This window comes from Orcinus orca, chromosome 4 (genome assembly GCF_937001465.1).
Source record: "Orcinus orca chromosome 4, mOrcOrc1.1, whole genome shotgun sequence".
NCBI lineage: Eukaryota > Metazoa > Chordata > Mammalia > Artiodactyla > Delphinidae > Orcinus > Orcinus orca.
In genome coordinates this window covers 37,433,591-37,459,383 of record NC_064562.1, presented here as the reverse complement: position 1 = coordinate 37,459,383, position 25,793 = coordinate 37,433,591, and the positions used below count along the sequence as shown (strand labels likewise).

At 40.7% G+C, this 25,793-nt stretch overlaps 1 protein-coding gene and 1 long non-coding RNA gene across 12 annotated transcripts in view; one reads left to right on the top strand and one right to left on the bottom strand.

The window, feature by feature from the left end:
• Positions 1 to 25,793, bottom strand: part of TMEM192 (transmembrane protein 192) — a 29,764-nt gene continuing 3,971 nt past the window's right edge. For 4 of the 11 annotated variants that reach the window (XM_012538304.3, XM_033413370.2, XM_033413367.2 and 1 more), the window contains 5 exons: positions 22,709 to 22,855; positions 17,720 to 17,984; positions 14,500 to 14,634; positions 1,412 to 1,514; positions 1 to 1,089 (listed from right to left, as the gene is read on the bottom strand). In XM_012538304.3, coding sequence (XP_012393758.1) covers positions 951 to 1,089; positions 1,412 to 1,514; positions 14,500 to 14,634; positions 17,720 to 17,984; positions 22,709 to 22,855 — 789 coding nt within the window. In that variant the 3' untranslated portion in view covers positions 1 to 950. Of the gene's footprint in view, positions 1,090 to 1,411; positions 1,515 to 14,499; positions 14,635 to 15,374; positions 17,486 to 17,719; positions 17,985 to 22,708; positions 22,856 to 25,793 lie in introns of those variants that run through there. The other 7 variants (XM_033413369.2, XR_007476999.1, XM_049709119.1 and 4 more) reach the window with 7 other exon arrangements.
• Positions 4,975 to 25,793, top strand: part of LOC125964228 (uncharacterized) — a 273,001-nt gene continuing 252,182 nt past the window's right edge. Inside the window, exons 1-2 of the long non-coding RNA XR_007477007.1 lie at positions 4,975 to 5,198; positions 5,487 to 5,745. This is a non-coding gene — a long non-coding RNA (uncharacterized LOC125964228). The remainder of the gene's footprint in view (positions 5,199 to 5,486; positions 5,746 to 25,793) is intronic.

Below are 25,793 nucleotides of genomic sequence, written 5' to 3'. Positions count from 1 at the left end.
TGGAGAAACAATGCCATTTATTCATAAATATGCTTCATTTTATCTGGAGAATTAGATATGTTTAATATCTATATATGTTGATATGACATTTTTTTCATCATAATTTTTAAGTATAATCCAAGACTAAAAAACATATTCTTTTTTTCTTTCAAACTTAAAGCTACAGAAGACCCCTTTCCTGTCACTGAACTTATTAATCCAAAGACAGTCAATACTGAAATACATGGCTACCTCTCAAAGAAGGGCCAAAATAAAGAGAAAGCCCGAAGTCTTCTCTAATTATTTCAGCTGCTGCCAATGGCAGGCGCTCCTGCTTTCACAGGCAGCACTGGTCGGTCTAATGCTGGTCCAAGTAATCTTCAAATCTTATTTCTGGAGAATGGAAACCTGTAGGGGCTGCAAAGTAAATCATCCAGTGAGACCTTGGTCCTACAGTGACGAAATTCTTATAAAAGCCATAAGGGCCAAGGCTATCCAATACCACACAAGCATATAAAATACATAAGGCTCCATGGGAAAAAACACTAACCATGAGAAATGATGACTTCTCTCACCAGTATAAAAGTGGGAAAAACTCAAGCCCAGTTGTAAATAGGTTGTCATTTTAGACTTCCTCTATAAAAAGCCAAATTATTACCAGGTCCCAATAAGTATGGAAGAAGTGCTGGTCAAGGAGATGTTTAATCTATACCTTTGATCCTAGGATAAACCAGGCAGTTAAATAATTTCAAAATGTGCAAAACAGACATTCCCCTTGAGTTTGCGAGGCGCTACAAAGTGTCTTTCAAATGATCCGTGAGTCCAACTTATTAAACAGCCACACAGGTGAGAACCAAATTCAGGTTTCCAACAGAAATTGTAGAATGTTACTTGGCAAAGCTACATTTCCCTAAGACAGCTTGTCAGGTAGCCGGTCAGTCTAAATCACTCTGGCTCCTCTGGAATTGCTGTCAAATCCCACTTGGCTGAGAGCTGAGGTCAGAGGACGTGAAGGCCAGCAGACGCTGGCTCAGCAGGGCATTGTGCCGCTTCAGGTACACTATGATGTCTCCTTGCTTCTCCACAATCTCTTCCAGGCTTGAGAGAGTCCTGCACAGAACCAAGGTATTCATGAGTTACACATGTTCACCAAAAGTCTCTTTGCAAATGGATCTCTACTAGTTTCCAGTACAGCACATTATATCCGTTACTTTTTCTTACATTTTATAAGCCAAGGCAATATCCCCAAATGAGATTCTTTCTTTAGACTTGGTTTCACCACAGCTGAGAGGAAGTAAACAAATCAAACATAGTTGTAAACATATTTTAACATATGCAGAGTCCTTAAACTCCAAGCATCAGAATGGTCTCTAGATTTCCAGATGGAATAAACTTTTAAATCTCTTTCACTAATCTTTTACTCCACACTTACCTGAATCCAGTCTCCGAGGTAATATTGCTGGGGTAAGCATAGATTTTTTCTTCTTCAAGTACATCAGGCTGTGGCTTGGCTTTATTAAATTTTCGAATTTTCACTAAAATAATAAAGTCATTATTGTCAGGTTATCCAATCACGAAAAATTTTCTAATTCCATTTATTCAAATTTCATTAGTAATTGGCTATTCTTTTCAAGTAATATGCAAAAAAAAAAAAAAACGGTTCATGAAGTGAATAAACAAATAGGGAAAATGTGCTAAAAGGGAATGGAAATGATGATGCAGAAGCAGGAGAAGAGTCAGGAAAGAGCCATCAGTGCTCATTGCCCGGAAGTGAAGACACGTGGAAGAGCCAGGGAATTCGGCGACCTGGAGGCCACTGACGAACCTGAAGCCTTAACCCCAACATGAGTGTCCCTGGAGACGTGACCTCTGGTGAGGTAATCAAAGTAAGAACAAAGTAATGGGGGCGGTGCTGATCTGAGAGATGAAGGGACACCAGGAATGCACCTGCACAGAGCAAAGGCCACGTGAGGACACAGCGAGAGGCGGCCACCTACACACCAAGGAAGAAGCCTCTGGAGAAGCCAGGTCTGCGAAACCCTGATCTCAGAGGTCCAGCCTCCACAACTGAGAGAAAATAAGTTTGTGTGTCTTAGTCACCCAGGCTGGGTATGTGCTCTGGCAGCCCCAGCAGCCTAATGCACGTGGATAGAAGTCTGCTGCAGAGAGTTGAATAATCAGACACAACAAGGCTGTTGTTCCCAACCTCGCAGGTTTGGCTACAGACTGAGCTGAACAATCTGCATGTCTGAGTAAGAGCCACTGTCCGGGGGCCCTGACCCACCTGCGTAATAACCCTGGGACACGGCTGGAATGAGCACTCCCACCACAGATGGTGACAAGGGGCCAAGAGAAAGGGCTGAGCCAGGCCTCAGTGATGGCAGTGACTGTCCAATGAGACTGGCCTTGAGAATTGTTCGTGCAGCTCCAAATGGGTCAAGTATTCAACATGTGGGAAGGGGAAGGGGAGGTGGGTTAGGTCCCAGCACAATTTTTAAAGACTCCACATATGACTCTTTCCTTTCTTGTGACAACCCTTGAGATATAATTCACATACAATGCAATTCCTTCAAAGTGTACAATTCAATGGTTCGGTACATTCAAACAGTTGTGCAACCGTCTCCACAATCAATTTTAGAACATCTTGTCACCCCAAAAAGAAGCCTGGGATCCATGAGCAGTCACTCTCTAGGTACCCCCACCTCCAGGACTAGGCAACCACTAATGTGTTCTCCTTCTCTATAGATGTGCCTGCTCTGGGCATTCCAAGTACACAGAATCATACAATATTTACGTCTGGCTTTTTTTTCTCTCAGCATAATGCTTTCAAGGTTCATCCATACTGTAAGTGTCAGTGCTTCATTCCACTATTCCTTCCTTTTTGTGGCTGAACACTATCCTCTGTATGGGTAGAACACCTTCTGTTGGTCTAGTCCTCACTTTATCCTAACACCATTTAGGTTGTTTCCACTTCTGGCTGCTATAAATAATGCCATTTGGAACATCTGTGTAAAAGTACACATGGACCCAGAAGTGCATGTGCTGAGTCATATGTTCAACGTGTCATGGAACTCCCAGGACCCACAGATGATTCTGATGTGACTCTCAGATGAGAATAAGGCTGGAGAAGATTAAACAAAGAGGTTAAAGAGAAATGTGAGAAGGTTAGGAGACATGCAGAGGGTTCAATCAGAAAGGACCAGAAGGAAGCGGGCAGTGAGATGCCGAAAGAACCAGTGAGGGAATGTAACAAGAAGCCCTTGATTTTTAGGTGGTGGCCAAGAGAGTTAGAAATGAGAAGCCCCTCACACAAAAACAGACACACACAGATCAACACACAGAAACAGAACAGAGGACACAGAAATAAACCCACACACTTATGGTCAATTAATCCATGACAAGGGAAGCAAGAATATACAATGGAGAAAAGAATCTCTTCAATAAGCATTGCTGGGAAAACTGGACAGCTACATGTAAAAACTGAAATTAGAACATTCTCCAACACCATATACAAAAATAAACTCAAAATGGATTAAACACCTAAATGTAAGGCTGGAGACTATAAAACTGCTAGAGGAAAACATAGGCAGAACACTCTGACACAAATTGCAACAATTTTTTTTGGATCCATATCCTACAGTAATGGAAATATAAGCAAAAATAAACAAATGGGACCTAATGAAACTTAAAAGCTTTTGCACAGCAAAGGAAACCATAAACAACACAAAAACAAAACCTACAGAATGGGAGAAAATATTTCCAAACCACAAGACCAACAAGGGATTAATTTCCAAAATATACAAACAGCTCATATAGCTCAATATCAAAAAAACAAACAAACAACACAATCAAAAATTCGGCAAAACTCCTACACAGACATTTCTCCAAGAAGACATCAAGATGATCAACAGACACATGAAAAGATGCACAACAGGGCTAATCAGAGAAATGCAAATCAAAACTACAATGAGGTATCACCTCACACCAGTCAGAATGGCCATCATCAAAAGTCTACAAAAAAGGGCTTCCCTGGTGGCGCAGTGGTTGAGAGTTCGCCTGCCGATGCAGGGGACATGGGTTTGTGCCCCGGTCTGGGAAGATCCCACATGCCGCAGAGCGGCTAGGCCCGTGAGCCATGGCCACTGAGCCTGCACGTCTGGAGCCTGTGCTCTGCAATGCGAGAGGCCACAACAGTGAGAGGCCTGCGTACCGCAAAAAAAAAAAAAAAAAAAAAAAAAAGGTCTACAAAAAAAAAAGTCTACAAATAAAATAAAATAAAAAGTCTACAAATAATAAATGCTGGAGGGGGTGGGGAGAAAAGGGAACCCTCCTGCACTGTTGATGGGAATGTAAATTGGTACAGCCACTATGGAGAACAGTATGGAGGTTTGTTAAAAAACTAAAAGCAGATTTACCATATGATCCAGCAATCCCACTCCTGGGCATATATCCAGAGGAAAAACATGGTTCAAAAGGTTACATGCAGGGGACTTCCCTGGTGGCACAGTGGTTAAGTATCTGCCTGCCCGCGAGCCGCGGCTAAAAGCGTGGACCCCAAGGATGGGCGCGAGCCGCAGCTAAAAGCGCGGATCCCAGAGACGGGCGGGAGACGCTAAGGCTGCTGCTGCCAGCACCAAGGGGCCTGTGTGCGAGCACAGGTCACTATCCACACCCCTCTGCCAGGGAGCCTATGCAGCCCGCCACTGCCAGGGTCCCGGGAACCAGGGACAACTTCCCCGGGAGAACGCACGGCGCGCCTCAGGCTGGTGCAACGTCACGCTGGGCTCTGCCGGCCGCAGGCCCGCCCCGCACGCAGTGCCCCTCGCTTCCCCCCGGCCTGAGTGTGCCAGAGCCCCCGAATCAGCGGCTCCTTTAACCCCGTCCTGTCTGAGCAAAAAACAGACGCCCTCCAGCGACCTACACGCAGAGGCAGGGCCAAATCCAAAGCTGAGCCCCTGTAAGCTGTGAGAACAAAGAAGAGAAAGGGAAATCTCCCCCAGCAGCCTCAGAAGCAGCGGATTAAAGCTCCACAATCAACTTGATGTACCCTGCGTCTGTGGAATACATGAATAGACAACGAATCATCCCAAATTGAGGAGGTGGACTTTGAGAGCAAGATCTATGATTTTTTCCCCTTTTCCTCTTTTTGTGAATGTGTATGTGTATGCTTCTGTGTGAGATCTTGTCTGTACAGCTTTGCTTCCACCATTTGTCCTAGGGTTCTATCCGTCCATTGTTTTTTTTTAAAAATTTTTTTCTTAATAATTAATTTTAATTTTAATAACTTTATTATACTTTTCCTTCCTTCCTTCCTTCCTTCCTTCCTTCCTCCCTCCCTCCCTCCCTCTCTCCCTCCCTTAGACAACAAATCATCCCAAATTGAGGAGGTGGACTTTGAGAGCAAGATTTATGGTTTTTTCCCCCTTACCTCTTTTTGTGAGGGTGTATGTGTATGCTTCTGTGTGAGATTTTGTCTGTATAGCTTTGCTTCCACCATTTGTCCTAAGGTTTTATCCATCCTTTTTTTCTAAATAATTATTTTTTAATTCAATAACTTTATTATATTTTACTTTATTTTATTTTACTGTATCTTCTTTCTTTTTTCCTTCCTTCCCTCCTCCCTCCCTCCCTCCTTTCTTTCCTTCTTGCCTTCTTCTTTCTTTCTTTCTTCCTTCCTTCCTTCTCTCCTTTCTTTCTTCCTACTTCTACTAATTCTCTCTACTTTTTCTCCCTTTTATTCAGAGCCGTGTGGATGAAAGGCTCCTGGTGCTCCAGCCAGGAGTCAGGGCTCTGCCTCTGAGGTGGGAGAGCCAACTTCAGGACACTGGTCAACAAGAGACCTCCCAGCTCCACATAATATCAAACGGCGAAAATCTCCCAGAGACCTCCATCTTAACACCAGCACCCAGCTTCACTCAACGACCAGCAAGCTACAGTGCTGGACAACCTATGCCAAACAACTAGCAAAACAGGAACACAACCCCACCCATTAGCAGAGAGGCTGCCTAAAATCATAATAAGGCCACAGACACCCCAAAACACACCACCAGACGTGGACCTGCCCACTAGAGAGACAAGATCCAGCCTCATCCACCACAACACAGGCACTAGTCCCCTCCACCAGGAAGCCTACACAACCCACTGAACCAACCTTAGCCACTGGAGACAGACATCAAAAACAACGGGAACTACGAACCTGCAGCCTGCAAAAAGGAGACCCCAAACACAGTAAGATAAGCAAAATGAGAAGACAGAAAAACACACAGCAGATAAAGGAGCAAGATAAAAATGCACCAGACCTAACAAATGAAGAGGAAATAGGCAGTCTACCTGAAAAAGAATTCAGAATAATGATAGTAAAGATGATCAAAAATCTTGGAAATAGAATGGACAAAATGCAAGAAACATTTAACAAGGACCTAGAAGAAATAAAGATGAAACAAGCAACGATGAACAACACAATAAATGAAATTAAAAATACTCTAGATGGGATCAATGGCAGAAAAACTGAGGCAGAAGAACGGATAAGTGACCTGGAAGATAAAATAGTGGAAATAACTACTGCAGAGCAGAATAAAGAAAAAAGAATGAAAAGAACTGAGGACAGTCTCAGAGACCTCTGGGACAACATTAAACCCACCAACATTCGAATTATAGGGGTTCCAGAAGAAGAAGAGAAAAAGAAAGGGACTGAGAAAATATTTGAAGAGATTATAGTTGAAAACTTCCCTAATATGGGAAATGAAATAGTTAATCAAGTCCAGGAAGCACAGAGAGTCCCATACAGGATAAATCCAAGGAGAAATACGCCAAGACACATATTAATCAAACTGTCAAAAATTAAATACAAAGAAAGCATATTAAAAGCAGCAAGGGAAAAACAACAAATAACACACAAGGGAATCCCCATAAGGTTAACAGCTGATCTCTCAGCAGAAACTCTGCAAGCCAGAAGGGAGTGGCAGGACATACTGAAGGTGATGAAGGAGAAAAACCTGCAACCAAGACTACTCTACCCAGCAAGGATCTCATTCAGATTTGATGGAGAAATTAAAACCTTTACAGACAAGCAAAAGCTGAGAGAGTTCAGCACCACCAAACCAGCTTTACAACAAATGCTAAAGGAACTTCTCTAGACAAGAAACACAAGAGAAGGAAAAGACCTATATTAACGAACCCAAAACAATTTAGAAAATGGGAATAGGAACATACATATCGATAATTACCTTAAATGTAAATGGACTAAATGCTCCCACCAAAAAACTGAATGGATACAAAAACAAGATGCATATATTTGCTGTCTACAAGAGACCCACTTCAGACCTAGAGACACATACAGACTGAAAGTAAGGGGATGGAAAAAGGTATTCCATGCAAATGGAAACCAAAGGAAAGCTGGAGTAGCAATTCTCGTATCAGACAAAATAGACTTTAAAATAAAGACTATTAGAAGAGACAAAGAAGGACACTACATAATGATCAAGGTATCGATCCAAGAAGAAGATATAACAATTGTAAATATTTATGCACCCAACATAGGAGCACCTCAATACATAAGGCAAATACTAACAGCCATAAAAGGGGAAATCGACAGTAACACATTCATAGTAGGGGACTTTAACACCCCACTTTCACCAATGGACAGATCATCCAAAATGAAAATAAATAAGGAAACACAAGCTTTAAATGATACATTAAACAAGATGGACTTAAAGGATATTTATAGGACACTCCATCCAAAAACAACAGAATACACATTTTTCTCAGGTGCTCGTGGAACATTCTCCAGGATTGATCATATCTTAGGTCACAAATCAAGCCTTGGTAAATTTAAGAAAATTGAAATTGTATCAAGTATCTTTTCTGACCACAATGCCATGAGACGAGATATCAATTACAGGAAAAGATCTGTAAAAAATACAAACACATGGAGGCTAAACGATACACTACTTAATAATGAGTGATCACTGAAGAAATCAAAGAGGAAATCAAAAAATACCTAGAAACAAATGACAATGGAGACACAACGACCCAAAACTTGTGGGATGCAGCAAAACCAGTTCTAAGGGGGAAGTTTATAGCAATACAATCCTATCTTAAGAAACAGGAAACATCTAGAATAAACAACCTAACCTTGCACCTCAAGCAATTAGAGAAAGAAGAACAAAAAAACCCCCAAAGTTAGCAGAAGGAAACAATAGCAAAGATCAATAAAACTAAAAGCTGGTTCTTTGAGAAGATAAACAAAATAGATAAACCACTAGCCAGACTCATCAAGAAAAAAAGGGAGAAGACTCAATCAATAGAATTAGAAATGAAAAAGGAGAAGTAACAACTGACACTGCAGAAATAAAAAAGATCATGAGAGATTACTACAAGCAACTCTATGCCAATAAAACGGACAATCTGGAAGAAATGCACAAATTCTTAGAAATGCACAACCTGTCAAGACTGAATCAGGAAGAAATAGAAAATATGAACAGACCAATCACAAGCACTGAAATTGAAACTGTGATTAAAAATCTTCCAAACAAACAAAAGCCCAGGACCAGATGGCTTCACAGGCGAATTCTATCAAACATTTAGAGAAGAGCTAACACCTATCCTTCTCAAACTCTTCCAAAATATAGCAGAGGGAGGAACACTCCCAAATTCCTTCTACGAGGCCACCATCACCTTGATACCAAAACCAGACAAGGATGTCACAAAGAAAGAAAACTACAGGTCAATATCACTGATGAACATAGACGCAAAAATCCTCAACAAAATACTAGCAAACAGAATCCAACAGCACATTAAAAGGATCATACACCATGATCCAGTGGGGTTTATTCCAGGAATGCAAGGATTCTTCAACATATGCAAATCTATCAATGTGATAAACCATATTAACAAATTGAAGGAGAAAAACCGTATGATCATCTCAATAGATGCAGAGAAAGCTTTTGACAAAATTCAACACTCATTTATGATAAAAACCCTGCAGAAAGTAGGCATAGAGGGAACTTTCCTCAACATAATAAAGGCCATATATGACAAGCCCACAGCGAACATCATCCTCAATGGTGAAAAACTGAAAGCATTTCCACTAAGATCAGGAACAAGACAAGGTTGCCCACTCTCACCACTCTTATTCAACATAGTTCTGGAAGTTTTAGCCACAGCAATCAGAGAAGAAAAGGAAATAAAAGGAATCCAAAAGGAAAAGAAGAAGTAAAGCTGTCACTGTTTGCAGATGACATGATACTATACATAGAGAATCCTAAAGATGCTACCAGAAAACTACTAGAGCTAATCAATGAATTTGGTAAAGTAGCAGGATACAAAATTAATGCACAGCAATCTCTGGCATTCCTATATACTAATGATGAAAAATCTGAAAGTGAAATCACGAAAACACTCCCATTTACCATTGCAAAGAATAAAAGAATAAAATATCTAAGAATAAACCTACCTAAAGAGACAAACGACCTGTATGCAGAAAATTATAAGACACTGATGAAAGAAATTAAAGATGATACAAATAGATGGAGAGATATACCATGTTCTTGGATTGGAAGAATCAACATTGTGAAAATGACTCTACTACCCAAAGCAATCTACAGATTCAATGCAATCCCTATCAAACTACCACTGGCATTTTTCACAGAACTAGAACAAAAAATTTCACAATTTGTATGGAAACACAAAAGACCCCGAATAGCCAAAGCAATCTTGAGAACAAAAAACGGAGCTGGAGGAATCAGGCTCCCTGACTTCAGACTATACTACAAAGCCACAGTAATCAAGACAGTATGGTACTGGCACAAAAACAGAAAGATAGATCAATGGAACAGGATAGAAAGCCCAGAGATAAACCCACGCACATATGGACACCTTATCTTGGATAAAGGTGGCAGGAATGTACAGTGGAGAAAGGACAGCCTCTTCAATAAGTGGTGCTGGGAAAACTGGACAGGTACATGTAAAAGTATGAGATTAGATCACTCCCTAACACCATACAGAAAAATAAGCTAAAAATGGATTAAAGACCTAAATGTAAGGCCAGAAACTATCAAACTCTTAGAGAAAAACATAGGCAAAACACTCTATGACATAAATCACAGCAAGATCCTTTTTGACCCACCTCCTACAGAAATGGAAATAAAACCAAAAATAAACAAATGGGACCTAATGAAACTTCAAACTTTTGCACAGCAAAGGAAACCATAAACAAAACCAAAAGACAACCCTCAGAATGGGAGAAAATATTTGCAAATGAAGCAACTGACAAAGGATTAATTTCCAAAATTTACAAGCAGCTCATGCAGCTCAATAACAAAAAAACAAACAACCCAATCCAAAAATGGGCAGAAGACCTAAATAGACATTTATCCAAAGAAGATATACAGACTGCCAACAAACACATGAAAGAATGCTCAACATCATTAATCATTAGAGAAATGCAAATCAAAACTACAATGAGATATCATCTCACACCAGTCAGTATGGCCATCATCAAAAAATCTAGAAACAATAAATGCTGGAGAGGGTGTGGAGAAAAGGGAACACTCTTGCACTGCTCGTGGGAATGTGAATTGGTATAGCCACTATGGAGAACAGTATGGAGGTTCCTTAAAAAACTACAAATAGAACTACCATATGACCCAGCAATCCCACTACTGGGCATATACCCTGAGAAAACCAAAATTCAAAAAGAGTCATGTACCAAAATGTTCATTGCAGCTCTATTTACAATAGCCAGGAAATGGAAACAACCTAAGTGCCCATCATCGGATGAATGGATAAAGAAGACGTGGCACATATACACAACGGAATATTACTCAGCCATAAAAAGAAACGAAATTGAGCTATTTGTAATGAGGGGGATGGACCTAGAGTCTGTCAAACAGAGTGAAGTAAGTCAGAAAGAGAAAGACAAATACCGTATGCTAACACATATATATGGAATTTAAGGGAAAAAAATGTCATGAAGAACCTAGGGGTAAGACAGAAATAAAGACACAGACCTACTGGAGAACGGACTTGAGGATATGGGGATGGGGAAGGGTGAGCTGTGACAGGGCGAGAGAGATGCATGGACATATATACACTACCAAACGTAAGGTAGATAGCTAGTGGGAAGCAGCTGCATGGCTCAGGGATATCGGCTTGGTGCTTTGTGACCACCTGGAGGGGTGGGATAGGGAGGGTGGGAGGGAGGGAGATGCAAAGGGAAGAGATATGGGAACATATGTATATGTATAACTGATTCACTTTGTTATAAAGCAGAAACTAACACACCATTGTAAAGCAATTATACCCCAATAAAGATGATAAAAAAAAAAAAAGAATCTGCCTGCCAATGCAGGGGACACGGGTTCCCGCCCTTGTCTGGGAAGATCCCACATGCAGCGGAGCAACTAAGCCCATGCGTCACAACTACTGAGCCTGTGCTCTAGAGCCCCCGAGCCACAACTACTGAGCCCACGTGCCACAACTACTGAAGCCTGTGCATGTAGAGCCTGTGCTCCACAACAACAGAATAAGTCACCACAATGAGAAGTCCTCGCAATGCAATGAAAAACAGCCCCCGCTCGCCACAACTAGAGAAAGCCCGCACGCAGCAATGAAAACCCAATGCAGCCAAAAATAAATAAAGCTGTTTAAAGAAAAAAAGGATACATGCACCTCAAGGTTCATTGCAGCACTTTTTACAATAGCCAAGACATGGAAGCAACCTAAATGTCCACTGACAGATGAATGGATATAGAAGACGTGACACATATATATATAATGGAATATTACTCAGCCATGAAAAAGAATGAAATAATGCCATTTATAGCAACATGGATGGACCCAGAGATTATCATACTACATGAAATAAGACAGAGCAAGACAAATAGCATATGATTATCACTTATATGTGGAATCTAAAATATGATACAAATGAACTTACTTACAAAACAGAAATAAACTCACAGACACAGAAAACAAACTATGGTTTCCAAAGGGGAAACGGGGTGTGCAGGGAGGGATAAATTAGGAGTTTGGGATTAACAGATATACACTACCGTATATAAAATAGACAAACAACAAGGACCTACTGTATAGCACAGGGAACTATATTCAATATCTTGTAATAACTTATAGTGGACAAGAATCTAAAAAAGAATATATACATCTGAATCATTTTTCTGTACACCTGAAACTAGTACAACACTGTAAATCAACTATACTTCAAAAAAAAAAGATATGAATAGCCCCTTGGCTTCCGATAGCACGAGAACAGCGCGCCCACCCAAGGGCAGACAGGGACTGAGTGCTGGGCTCCACCACGCAGGCCGGGAGAGCTCAACAAAAGAGAAGATGGGGCCATCAGGGGGCCAGGCGGGATGCCAGGAAACCAGCTTCCCAGGACAAGTAAAGAACGCATCTCAAGGAGGGAGCGAGCCACTGTGTCCAGTGCCACTCAGGAGATGAAGGCTGAGACTCGACTGTCTCATGAGGCTTGCCTATAAATTGGAGTTACGTTCATATGGCATTTCCTTATAATGATGTCTTCCATATAATAACTCCAAGATAAATGAAGAAACTTGGAACAAGTTTAAGTTTCTTGAACTGGGCAAAAAGAAATAACAGTTACAGGATATTAAAGTAAAAGTTAAGAGGCAGAAATAAAAGACAATAGCTCAACAACAGAAAAATGTCCATCTTTCAGACTCATCTTTGTGGGTTTTTTTTTCCTGAAGGTGTTCCTTTTTTCTTTTTTAATTGAAGTACAGTTGATTTACAATGTTGTGATAGTTTCTGGTGTTTGTGGTTAATTTTAAAATAAATTAAATTCCATGCAGTCAGCATATATCAGATCACAGGCCAGGCAATAACACCAGTGCAATCTACATGAAATGAGAATCTTCCACTCTTCCTTTCCACCACAATAAGCCAAGAAGAGCTCTCACTAAACCGCAGGACATTGGACATGGGCCTGCTGCCCCTTACAGTCCTTTCCTCCTGAGCTGAAGCCCAAACATCAGGGCTACTGGAAGGCTGGTAACTGAGTGGCATTTTTTGAATCCTTGCTTATTTATTTATTTTATTTTTTTGCGGTACGCGGGCCTCTCACTTGTTGTGGCCTCTCCTGTTGTGGAGCACAGGCTCCGGACGCGCAGGCTCAGCGGCCATGGCTCACGGGCCCAGGCGCTCCACGGCATGTGGGATCTTCCCGGACTGGGGCACGAACCCATGTCCCCTGCATCGGCAGATGGACTCTCAACCACTGCGTCACCAGGGAAGCCCCGTTGCTTATTTTTAAACAAATGGAAAGCTAATCAAATCACCACAAAGCTTTTAAGTTTTATTTCCCTAGTTTTTTCCTACAGGGGCAGTCAGGTGCCCAATGAGAAGAGTCTATCTTGACTTTTAGAGATTAACTACTTTACTGCAGACAAATTAGTCAAATTTAGATTAGAATTAGTATATCAAAGAATCATATCATGAAGAGTTCCTATCAGCATTACCAAAACTAGGAATCTTTTAAATCTTTTTAATATAGAGAAGCGAGAAAAATGCATGTATCAGGGAATCAACCTTAAATTTTTTGCGATACACTGAACAAAGTCAACATTTGCCCTAGAAGGCTTAAGAAGAGGTACAAAACAGTAAAATGAAACACAAGCTTTGGCCCATGTGACTTTTCCTTCATAACTGAAGAAATTATCTCTTTCAAAATGGACAGATAAGGTATTTTATTGTCACAAAACAACTGTTGCTCAATGCCACCAAATTAGCTGCTATTACAGGTTTTAGTGCATGTCAGTACTGCAGCAGGAATGAAATCTTGTTTCTTCCGGGCATGGAGTTTTTTCTCTTCAGGTATCCTTCCATCTATTTTTCATGTTAACATGTTTGAAGCTTATTTAATTTTACCACTGAGAGTTTTGAGAGACAGCCAGACAGAACAATCCTCAGACAGTTCTAAATTTAGAAAGAAGTGGGTTCTTAAATGGTTTATCAAAATCAAGTTTGGGCTAAATGCAGTTTTGCATGTATTAACTTATTTACTTATTTTATTTTACTTTTATTTTGCCGCACAGCATGTGGGATCTTACCCCTACCACGGACTGAACCCATGCCCCCTTTAGTGGAAGCACAGAGTCTTAACCACTGGACAGCCAGGGAAGTCCTATATTTAGCTATATTTTAATTTAAAGCCAGAGTTACATCTCAGTTGCTTTTGAGGATGCAAAAGTTTGTAGATCTTATTTTTTCATTTTCTTTTTTTTTAATGGAAAGCCTTCATTCTAGTTGATAAGAATTTATTGATGACACAACTTTAGAAATGCGACTCACCGGTATGTTCCTGGTGGTTTGAAATTACAGAAGTCTGGATGTGGTCAGCAATGAGGTATGGGTGCTCAATAGGGTAACGGCCACGTAGAAAAGGTTTCCCGCCAGGAAGGTAATGGGCTGGGCTTCAGGTGGGGATGCGACCAGCAATGAAAGGCCTTTCTATAAGAACAGGCTCCTTGTCATTCTCACCTGTGTACACGAGCAGGCACGTCAGGGAACAGACCAGCTCCACGGCCAGGGTGGCCAGAATGAGGTGCAGGTACAGCGCGCTGGGCTCGGGGAAGGAGTGCTGCAGGCAGAGCAGGAAGAGTAGCGCCGTGTTGCCTGCGGGGAGGAGACGCAGCGTGCGTGCGTGCGTGGGCTGGACGGAGTCCCGGAGCCCGCGCCGCTGCCCCCGGCGCAGCCCCCGCAGGAGTACCGCGAGGGCGCGGGCACCCACCCAGCTACGCGGCGACGAAGGAAGGTAGAGGATGGAAATCAAATGTAACACGGCTAAGAGCAAATGATGCCCCATGACACAAATACGTAAGAATCTGGACTTTTTTAAAACTCAAGGAGTGAGTTTCTACGAGGACCCGGTGGCCCCTTCTGGTCATGCAGCACAGTAAAGGACGCAGCGAGTATCCAGAAAAAAACCGGGGACACGCTGCTGACCTTGGACAGATGACCTAACACCTCCACTCCTCGTCTGAAAAATGGGGTGACAATAAATATGAGCTGTTTCCCCCCTGCTCAGCATATCCATTATTTATTTTTGAAGACCATTTTAACCTCATTCTGCACTTACAGTCTGAAGACTGTCAAAGAAAAGTTTAGGGGCAGAAGTCATTCCTGTAATGTTTTACCTTAGAATTTCCTAAAACTAACATATTTATCCAAGTCTGATCAAGGCTGGGGAGATGCTCATTTGATTTACCTTCTGCTTCTTGGTACAAAGGGATGACTGTGAGCCAAAGAACCCTGTTTAAATAACCTATCAGAAGTCCCTCTACACAAAGCAGTGGTCCAGCACAAATCCCTACGCCCTCCCCTTACACTCACAAATGTCATAGTGTCTTAGCATGTTGACCAATAGCTCAATTTATGAATTAGTTTTGTGTACAAGACAAATATAACTTTACAGCTTTAGGGAGAGGAAAAAACTAGGGAAAAACCTCTGCAGGGAAAGTGAACACACAGTTTCCAGAGGATTTCTGATGCCCTGAGCAAGGCCTGTGTCAGCAGTGTGGCAGGTCACAGGGTGAACTTGCAGGCTGGCAGCAGAGACTGCAGAAGTAAGACATTCCCCTGAATGATAAGTACTGTGGACATCATGAGAACACCCTGCCCAGCACCATGTCTCCAAGGGTCAAGTTTTCGCTTCAATGAAAAGAACAAATATGCAACTTGCTATGCAGCTAATAACATTTGATAGAGTTCAGGATGTATTTCGATCTAAGGAAGGAGAACAGATAAATCAGATAAATATTTTCAACTTATTTGGAAGGAAAGAAAAGCCCTTCTCCCATCTCCACAAACTAAAGTAAAATCAATTTATTTTTCTCTCTGCAGAGAACAACAAGCATCAGGATGAAGCCAGACAATACCCAGTAATACTATCACAGGCAAAAAAAAAAGAATGGTTACACCCTTCGGATTAGCTGGAAGTTCTATACCCTCATAGATTTACCTTCTTTTTCTTCAAATAAGAAAAAAAAATATTTAAAGAAAATAGAAACAAAGTAAACACCTGCCCCAATTCTCCTGGATTTTCTGGGTCCTTATATGAGTAACTTAAAAGTGATGCCGCCTGAGGGATTAAACTGAGGGTCCAATTGTTTAGAAACAAGACTGTGATTAAGGGTCACATGTGTAGCAATAATTTGAAAGTCAGAGGAAAGGCAAAGATTAGACAATCTCTTGGTGGGCCTCAAAAATACTATTTCCAGACCATCAGTGGAGAAACTGAACATTATTTTGGTCAGTATACAAACAGGTTTCTGCTTTTCTCTTTGTCAGAGGCGCAAAGATTATAGGGACATCTCCTGGCCAAAAACAAGTACTGCAATCAGCAGTAGAAGTAGAAACCGCACTCTTCCTCAGGGGGCAGTAAAGGCCGCCCCTTGGAGGTGCTTCAAGACCAGCCACTCCAATACAACGCTTCTTTCTCTGCAACCGCTGGGCCCTCCCGCTCCCATTGACAGCCTCGCTGAGCAGATGAACTCAGAGCCTGCCCTTTAAGAAAATGCACTACCAGAACACAGGAAAAACATTAAATTCTGTAGAGCTGTTTTTCTGGGGAAAAATTAATTTCTAATTTGGTTTCAAAATGTTCAAACATTTATTCTGGACTCAAATTGAAAAAGAGGGCTTTTTAGAAAAGGTAGAAACCTTGACATTAGGCAAAAATACCTAAAGAAGTTCAATTTAATTCCATTAAGCCTTTAAATTGTCTGCATCCTGGATGGACTTTCTGACCTTGCCTTCATAAATTGTTTTCCAGGTTTTCTGCTTTAGTAATACATCTTATTATATAACAGTCTTTCTCTTACTGTGGGAAAAGCACTGAGCTTCATTTAAAATAAAACAATCCCCTCATCCTACAAGTATCAACTAGCGTCAGCTGTATATCTCCTTGCGATGAGTAAGTCTGCTAGTATCAAAAGGCGGAAAAAGTCCACATTTCACACAGGGGTAACTTGCTCATAATGAAGGGGACAGAAAATGCTACCCCAAAATATGCCTCCTTTGTCTTAAGGATTATTTTAAGCTGATTATTTTTAAGAAACGGCAGACACAGATGAAGCTCTGAAAACCAAGTAGGAATTACCTTTTATAAGAGACATTTACAATTATAAGGGAAATCTCCATTTGTAAGGTTATATCCCTCTCTGTACCAGGATGACTCTAAATCTCTAGCAACTCTAATCAATGCAGAAGGCAAGCATAACAAACTTACCCTTGTTTACTGTGCTTTTCCTGGTCACCTCCCAGAACCATCGCCCCTCCCACAACCCTCCCCATCTTCTTTGGTCTTTAGCTGGAGATATTATTTGAGAGGGTGGCTTAGGCCATTGTGGAGTTACTCTGCTTTCCTGGGTCTCTCCCATGTATACAGGAGGTATAATGTTATTAAACTTCTATTCGTTTTTCTCCTGTTAATCTGTCCTTTATTGGTGGAATCTCAGGCAAGAACCTAGAAGGGCAGAGGGAATATTTTTCCTCCCTTACATAACAAATACAGATTTCCAAGGGAAATATAAGAAAAGCTTCAAGACATTAAGGTGATCCTAATTTTAGTGGCCACGTCACTCTCACAAAAATGAGAGCATGTATTTGATTATAAAATCAAACTTAACATTTTCTTTCTGCTGTCATTTATTACACTCAAGCAAGCCGCCGAATAGCTGAGTGAGACAACTGGGCTTACCAGTGGAGTGTATCATCAGCGCAAGGCTTTTAAGATGCCTTGTTGACCGGTAGATCTTGTTATAGCCTCGGTTTCTTACTTTGCTGTGGTGATACTGGATGTATCGTTCAAGGAGGAAATGCAGAATCCACAAAATAACTTTTCCGAGGATTATGACTGTCTGAACTTTCAATGGGTTGGTATAGTTTCCTGGGCACTTGTCCTCAATTGGATTGGGGTAAGAACAAAGCACACCTGTTAAAAATGCTAAAATAACAAACACAATCTGGTGGAAAGGAAAACAGTAGAATTAATATTCAATATTTGGATTTAAGAAACAATAATGACCATCCCCAGCACATATTCTTATACCTATGACTTTCAGTATCCTACTTTTATGAGTTTAAAAATACTTTCTTTTTTGCCATTTTTACAAACTTTTTAAACAGATAATCTGGAGAAAAATTTGCAGAAAATTTGGGAAGCAGATAAAATCACCCCAAATCCCATCTAATAAAGATGAGTACTTAATGTTAAATTCAATTTCCTGCCCACTTCTCTTTTATTAAAAAGAGTAAAAACAGTTAATTTAGCACCTCAAAACTAAATAATAAAAATCATGAATTAAAAAAGTTTATTTCTAGCTTCAGTTTTAAGAGAACAAGAATAACTATCCAATTAGATTGACAAAAATTTAAAAGATTGATGTCAACATATGGGCAAACAGACAGTCTCATAAAATGCCGACTGGTCTGGGAAGTGCTGCTGAAAAATAATTTGGAAATATCTTAACCCAGAAATCCTACCTTAGGACCCTATCACTCAGAAGTAAAAGCACAGTACCTAGGATATATGGACACATATATTTACTGCAGTGTTCTCTGTATTTGAAAAAAACTGTAAATTGCCCAAGTATATGTATGCATCCATAGCAGAATATTTGAATAAATTAAGGTATACCCACTCACATAATAGAATGTTATTCAGCTATAAAAGAATTAACTAGGCAACTTCCCTGGTGGCACAGTGGTTAAGAATCCTCCTGCCAATGCAGGGGACATGGTTTCAATCCCTGGTCTGGGAAGATCCCACATGCTATGGAGCAACTAAGCCTGGGTGCCACAACTACTGAGCCTGTGCTCTAGAGCCCACGAGCCACAACTACTGAGCCCTGGTGTCACAACTACTGAAACCCACATGCCTAGAGCCCGTGCTCAACAACAAAAGAAGCCACTGCAGAGAAGCCCATGCACCACAATGAAGAGTAGCCCCCGCTCTCGTCACAACTAGAGAAAGCCCAAGTGCAGCAACAAAGACCCAACACAGACAAAAAAAAAAAAAAAAAAAAAAAAGAATTAACTAAAGCTCTATGTATTAGTTTGGGTGGATACCTATGATATGTTAAGATTAAAGAAAGTAAGGTGTAAAGTAGTAGTTCAAAGTGTGATCTCCAGACCAGTTAGAAATGTAAATTTTCAGGCCCCAAATCAAAATCTCTGGGCATGTGGCGAGCAGCCTGTAGTGTAATAAGCCTGCCAGGGTATCTGGTGCATGCTCAAGTTTGAGGAACACTGCTGTTGAGTAATAAATACCGTATTATCCAATCTTTTCTTTTCTGGAAATGGGGGACATCCTTTTATAACGTGGTAATCTTTTTGTATACATTTGTATGAACTTAACAAAAGACACTGAAAGAGATACAGTGAACTGACCCCATTTATTAACTCAGGGAGAAGGGGTGAAGCAGAGAAAAGGGAAGATTATATCTTTGTTTACTCTGGTAATGTTTTACTTGTTAACCATAAGGCAGTATTATTCTATAATTTTTAAAAAAATCAAAGAAAATTTTAAATGCTGTCATTAACATCCATCACCAAGCATCCAATAGCAGCCAATCTAAATAAATCTATTTAAAATTTATGTGGTTTGTCAAGAGCAGTAATATTTGCTATAGCAGCTCAAGATGCACATCCTCATAAAGTAAAAGTGGAAAAGTCAACATATTCCCTCTACTGTAACATACTGTACATTGAACCCAACTGATCCATTTTATACAAAGTAGTATATAAAGACATTAGGTTTTCTTCTTCTTTAACATAAGATTTTCTTAGTCCTAAAATTAGGGCAATCAATCCCACAGTATCGAAGGCAGGCAATTTAACATAAAAAGTTTTTTTTAAGTGGTGTGTGTGTGTACTGTACATACATAAAGAGTATGTTATACTCTTTTATAATTTATAATTATATAATTTATAAATTATATCAATACAAAGAGGCACAAGGAAAGAAGCGCTTCAGCTGCTATTTGGGGATCAGGAAGCCATGGCAGAATCAGGCCACTTACTAGATCTACATGAGGAAAACAGGTGCACCTCTGTCCTCAATGCACTCAGTTCTGAGCACAAGTCTTCCACGGTGCACCTCACTGGAGCAGCAGCTGGGCCAGTCCTCAACCACATCCACCCCCTCATGAACACCCAAGGAGTGGTGAGAATCTGCCTTCTTTTGATCTTTCACATTGCCGCAAAGAACAACTACAGCCCCTAGTGTTTGAGACTGCAGTAACCAAAATGAGGAAATAATTAACAGACTTGGAGCAGAGCCCCCAGTAAGCCTACAAGACCATTCATACATGTGTCTTGTTTTGTTTTTATGACGTTGAACTTTATTTACTTTTATTGAGGGATATAATTGACATAACACTGTATAAGTTTAAGGTGTGCAATGTGTTGATTTGAAACATTTGTATATTGCAAAATGATGGCCACCATAGCTTTAGCCAACACTTGTATCATGTCACATAATTACCATTTCTTTTTTGTGGTGAGAGCAATTAAGATATCTAGTCTCCTAGCAACTTTGAAATTTATAATATTAGTGTTGACTATAATCACTATGCTATGCATTAGATCTCCAGGATTTATTTATCTAGTGGTTACAACACACATTTTAAAAAATCCCCAGACATTTGTAATTTTATCATATAAAACATGGGGCAACAGTACACTGATTTCTCTGCTTAACACTATTTCCTAGGTGTAAATAAATACATAAATTTCCATGTCAACATATGTAGATTTATTTGTATCTTTTTTGTTTTTATAACTTAAAAAGTAATACATGCATATGATAAAAAAAATTCAAATAGTACAAAAAGTAAACATTAAAATATATTAGGTGTCCCTTCCATTGAGGCGCTCAGTGCAACTAGCATTAAAATGGTCTTGTGGGGCTTCCCTGGTGGCGCAGTGGTTGGGAGTCCGCCTGCCGATGCAGGGCACACGGGTTCGTGCCCCGGTCCGGGGGGATCCTACATGCCGCGGAACGGCTGCGCCATGGCTGCTGAGCCTGCGCGTCCGGAGCCTGTGCTCCGCAACGGGAGAGGCCGCAGCAGTGAGAGGCCCGCGTACCGCAAAAAATAAATAAATAAATAAAAATAAAAAATAAATTTAAAAAAGGGTCTGTGAATGCTTCTGGAAATATTCTATTACAGAATACAGGAATAAACGTTAAAAGTTTCCAGTACCAATTCCAATGTGTTTGTGGGGGGGAGGGGACGGCGGAGGGGGGCGGCAAATCTCTGACACCAACTGGGAGCTCAACTGGTGAAATGGGTGTCTTGATGAAGACAGCTCAACTCAATTCTGACACTACCTGGAGAGAGCATCAGATCCCAGGGGTTGAAGGCTCAGTCCCACAAGACTGCCCTCACTTCAGATGCTAACTGCACGTCCAAGTTGCCACCAGTGCTTCTTACCCACTGGCTACAAACCAGAGGTTCCCACAACCCCCTCCTTGGACTTTAGATACACTTGCAAATCCAGGTTGTTACCTGCACTTCTGACTGACAGGCTATAAATCAGAGGTTCCCATCAACTCCTTCTTGGGTTCAATTAGTTTGCCAGACTGGCTCACAGAACTCAGGAAACCTGTTTACTCACCACATTACCAATTTATTACAAAGGATATTAAAAGATACAAATCAATAGCCCGATGAAGACATACTTCCTGCCAGTTCCCAAACAAAGGAGCTTCTGTCCTGGTGGAGTCTGGGGGCCTGGCAGCGGTTCATAACAAGTGTTCTAGCTCACCAACCTGGAAGCTCTCTGAACCCCCTCCTTTTGGGTCTTTATGGAGGCTTCATTACATAGGCCTGGTTGATTAAATCATTGGCCATTGGTAGATGATTTAACCTCCAGCCCCTTTCCCATCCCCAGAGGCCAGGGCGTGGGACTGAAAGTTCCAACCCTTTGTTCCTGCTTGGTTCCCCTGGCAACAGCCCCCATCCTTAGGTGCTTTCCAGAGTCACCTCACCAACATAAATACAGCAGTGGTGGAAAGGGGTTGTTATGAATATCAAGACACCCATTTCACCTTTATGACTTTGAAGCGATTTTAGGGACTGAGGACAAAAGACCAAAAATTATAACAAAAGATGCTCCCATTGCTCTTATCACTCAGGAAATTCCAAGGGTTTTGGGAGTTATGAGCCAGAAACCATGGATGAAGACCAAAGACATATGAGAACTATATTTTGATCATCTGAATGACCAAATATATTTCTTATAAGTCACAACATCACCCATATACACACTTCTCTCAACACCCTTTTAAAATGTACAAACTGGAACATTCTGTACACACCACTGTAAACCTCATTTTTTTCCATTCAACAATGAACCGTGAAGGGTACACATCCACCCCAAGTTTCTCTTCTAAGTTTCTCTTAATATTGTATAAGCATTCCTTCATATGGACAGGACATATAAAGCATCTTCTGGATGGTGGCAGATTGTAGTTTCCTCATATTACAGACAACATTGGTATCATAAACGATATCCTTACATGTGTGCAAATATGTCTACAATAAATTATTTGAAGTAGAGATATGAGTAAAAATGTATGCACACTTTAAATGTTAATAGATATAGCCAAACTGCCCTCTGAAGAGGTTATAAATTTTTGAAAAACATCCCCTTTGGATGGATCACTTTCTCCCAGTCAACTTACATGTATCAACAAGAGAAGATTTGCAATGATGACTGTAGGAAGAGCCTGGAATCTGGGCCTAAAATGAGCGTGTAATGAGTGATGTGGGAGATGCTGGGTGTCCAGAAGGGGGTCATCTTCAATACTTTGGATGAGATCCAAGGAACCCTGAGGTGCAGAAAAAAGCAAGCTATAATCACCACTCTCTGGATTATGTTTCCAAGACAAATCTACTAAACTATAAAGCTTTAAAATTCATTACACAAATTATAGGCAAGAAAACACACTCCCTACCTAAAGGTAATTTTGAAAAAATACCATAAACTTCTTGATGACTAGTGTAAACTGGTAAAAACAATTATTAAAACAAGTAGAAGAAATCTTAATTCTTTATCTCAAAATGAGGTAAGTCAAAATGAGATTATGTATAAATAATCTCATTATCAATTATTAATCTCATTAATCTCAAATAATTTTCTTCAAGCCCTCAAAACTTAGATATTGATTTATTTAACATTACACACACACACACACACATTTACATTTCTGGCTGTGCCGTGCAGCATGTGGGGTCTTAGTTCCCTTACCAGGGATCAAACCCGTGACCTCTGCAGTGGGAAGCGCAGTTTTAACAACTGGACCACCAGGGTAGTCCCCAACATTATTTATATTATTGATAAAAATTACATATGATTGCAATTCTTAAACTATATCTCGGTGTTCCACAAAATTTTGGAAAGCTGGTTGAGGCATTACTAAGAGGTCTTAAACAAACTTTCAATCATGAGAGAAATATGTTAGAGTGTTAATAGAAACAGATCACCCTGATAGACCCTCGAGATTTCAGTTTGTAGATACCAGATTCTCAATGAAAACAACTAGTTGCAATGTCACTGAAGTAGCCAGCAAAGGCTAAGCTGCAACCTCAAAATCTTGTTAGCCATGTTTAAAGTTAAGGACTTGACAGGAACAGCATCTTAGGTATCTGGTGCATAAAACAATCTCTCAGTCTCAGAGCCTTACTGAAAACTGTTACATATAAGTCACTGTTCCTGAGATAAAAGAATGTAAGACACAGTCCCTATTCAAAAGGAGATGACATTTTCATCGGGGAGGTTAGGATAAAGGCATGCAGGACTGAACAATATAAGAATGCAAAATAGAATATAGTGTGTGGCATATTACGGGGCAGTACATAATAAATTAGCAAATGAATAGCACAAATGATGCAAAAAATTTAGGTTAGATAATTGCACTAGAACAAGAGGGAAATGAAAATTTAGTGGGAAAAGGGGAAGCCTGAGAATTGGATTTGGAGACAGAGGATTCTTCACTTTGGAAGGGGTAGAGAGGGGGACCAATGGTGTAAGGGCAGGCTGCTGTGCACCAGGATTAAAAAGATAACACAGCAATCTGGGAAATGATCAGATCTGGAATGGGCTTCTCAATTTCCACTCCCAGGCTTTCAATGCTGCTGCAATTTTTTTTATTCAATGCCTAGATAGCTTCCTGTTCAGTTTGCCATAACTCATGGAGCAATTCTGATGATTTCTATTCTCTTCAAGACTCCTCTGCTTCTAGCTTTCTCAGTTAGAGGCTGTCCCACCTCTACGGCTCTTCCCTTAACTAATGTCCATGAACCTCTCCAGGCCATCCTTCCAGTCTCTGTGCCTCTTCATCCCTCCCCACCTGTCAAGTGTCTGTCTTAGCAAAAATGCTGCCTTCTCTGATGCCTCAATGCTGTTCCTTTTTCATCTGACATTGTAGTTTTTATTTCTGCAAGTTTGAGTGGGTTTGTTTTATATCTCCCATGTGTCTTTTTAACCTTTGGAACATATAGAAAACAGTTATAATAATTTTTTTAAATGTCCTTGTTTGCTATTTCTAGCATGCCATTTTTGAATCAGTTTTAATTGACTCATTATGTCATATTTCCCTGCCTCTTTGCATGCCTGATCATTTTTTCCACTTTATTGAGATATAATTAACATGTCACATTGTGTAAGTTTGCATACCATGAGTTGATTTGATACACTTATATATTGCAAAATGATTACCACCATAGCATTACCTAACACCTCCACTAAATCACATAATTAGCAGTGCCTGGTAATTCTGGACTGGATGCCAGACATTGCAAAATTTACCTCTTTGGGTGCTGGACATTTTTGTATTCCTATATTACTGAGCTTTGTTCTGGGATTCAGTTAAGTCACTTGAAACAGTTTGATCTTTTTGGTCTTTCTTTTAAGGTGCTTTCTTAGGTGGGACCATACCATGTTTGGTCTAGTGCTAATTATTCCCCACAAGTGATGCAAGACCTTTCTGAAAACCTAATACCCTGTGATTATGAGGTTTCCAGTCTGGCTGGAAGAACAGGCACTACTCCTGGCCCTGCATGACAGTACTGCTCCCTCTGGTCTTTCTGAGTGTTTTTTTCCCCAGTCCTCAGGGAGTTTCCACAGAGGCACGAAGAACAGGACTCAGCTGAATACCTGAGGGGACTCTGCACCTCTTCCGAGCTCTCCCTCTGCGCAGCGCTCTCCTTTCTGGGTTCTCTGTCTTGTGAACTCCAGCTGCTTCGGTATCCCCAGATTCAGCTCCATCTCCTCAACTCGGGGTCTACTGAAGCCCCACTTGGTCCCCCTTCCTCTGCCCACCCCGAAAACTCTCTCAAGGCAGTGAGCTGGGGCAATCATATAGCTCACGTCATTTGCTTCCCATCTCTTCAAGATCACTGTCCTTCATCGCCTGATGTCTGTGATCTCAACAAGTACTTTTTCATATATTTTTTTGTTTTGTTTCATTTTTGGGGTTTTTTTTTTTTGCTTTAAAATATACTCTTTATTTTTTTTTCCAATTATAAAAATAATACATCATCCAAACAGATAGCTTACGAAGCACAAAAAATCACCCAGGAAAACGACAACAAAAGCCCCTCCATCCCACCAGCCAGAGACTGCTGGTGTCTGTGACAAAGGTGCACCTGAGGCCACGCACCATGTACATCTAGATGATGCCTTTTAAGTCCGGGCAGAAGACAGAACAACTCACACTAGAAGGAAGGCTGCAGCAAGGCTCCAAAGTTTCTGCACATAGAACAGTG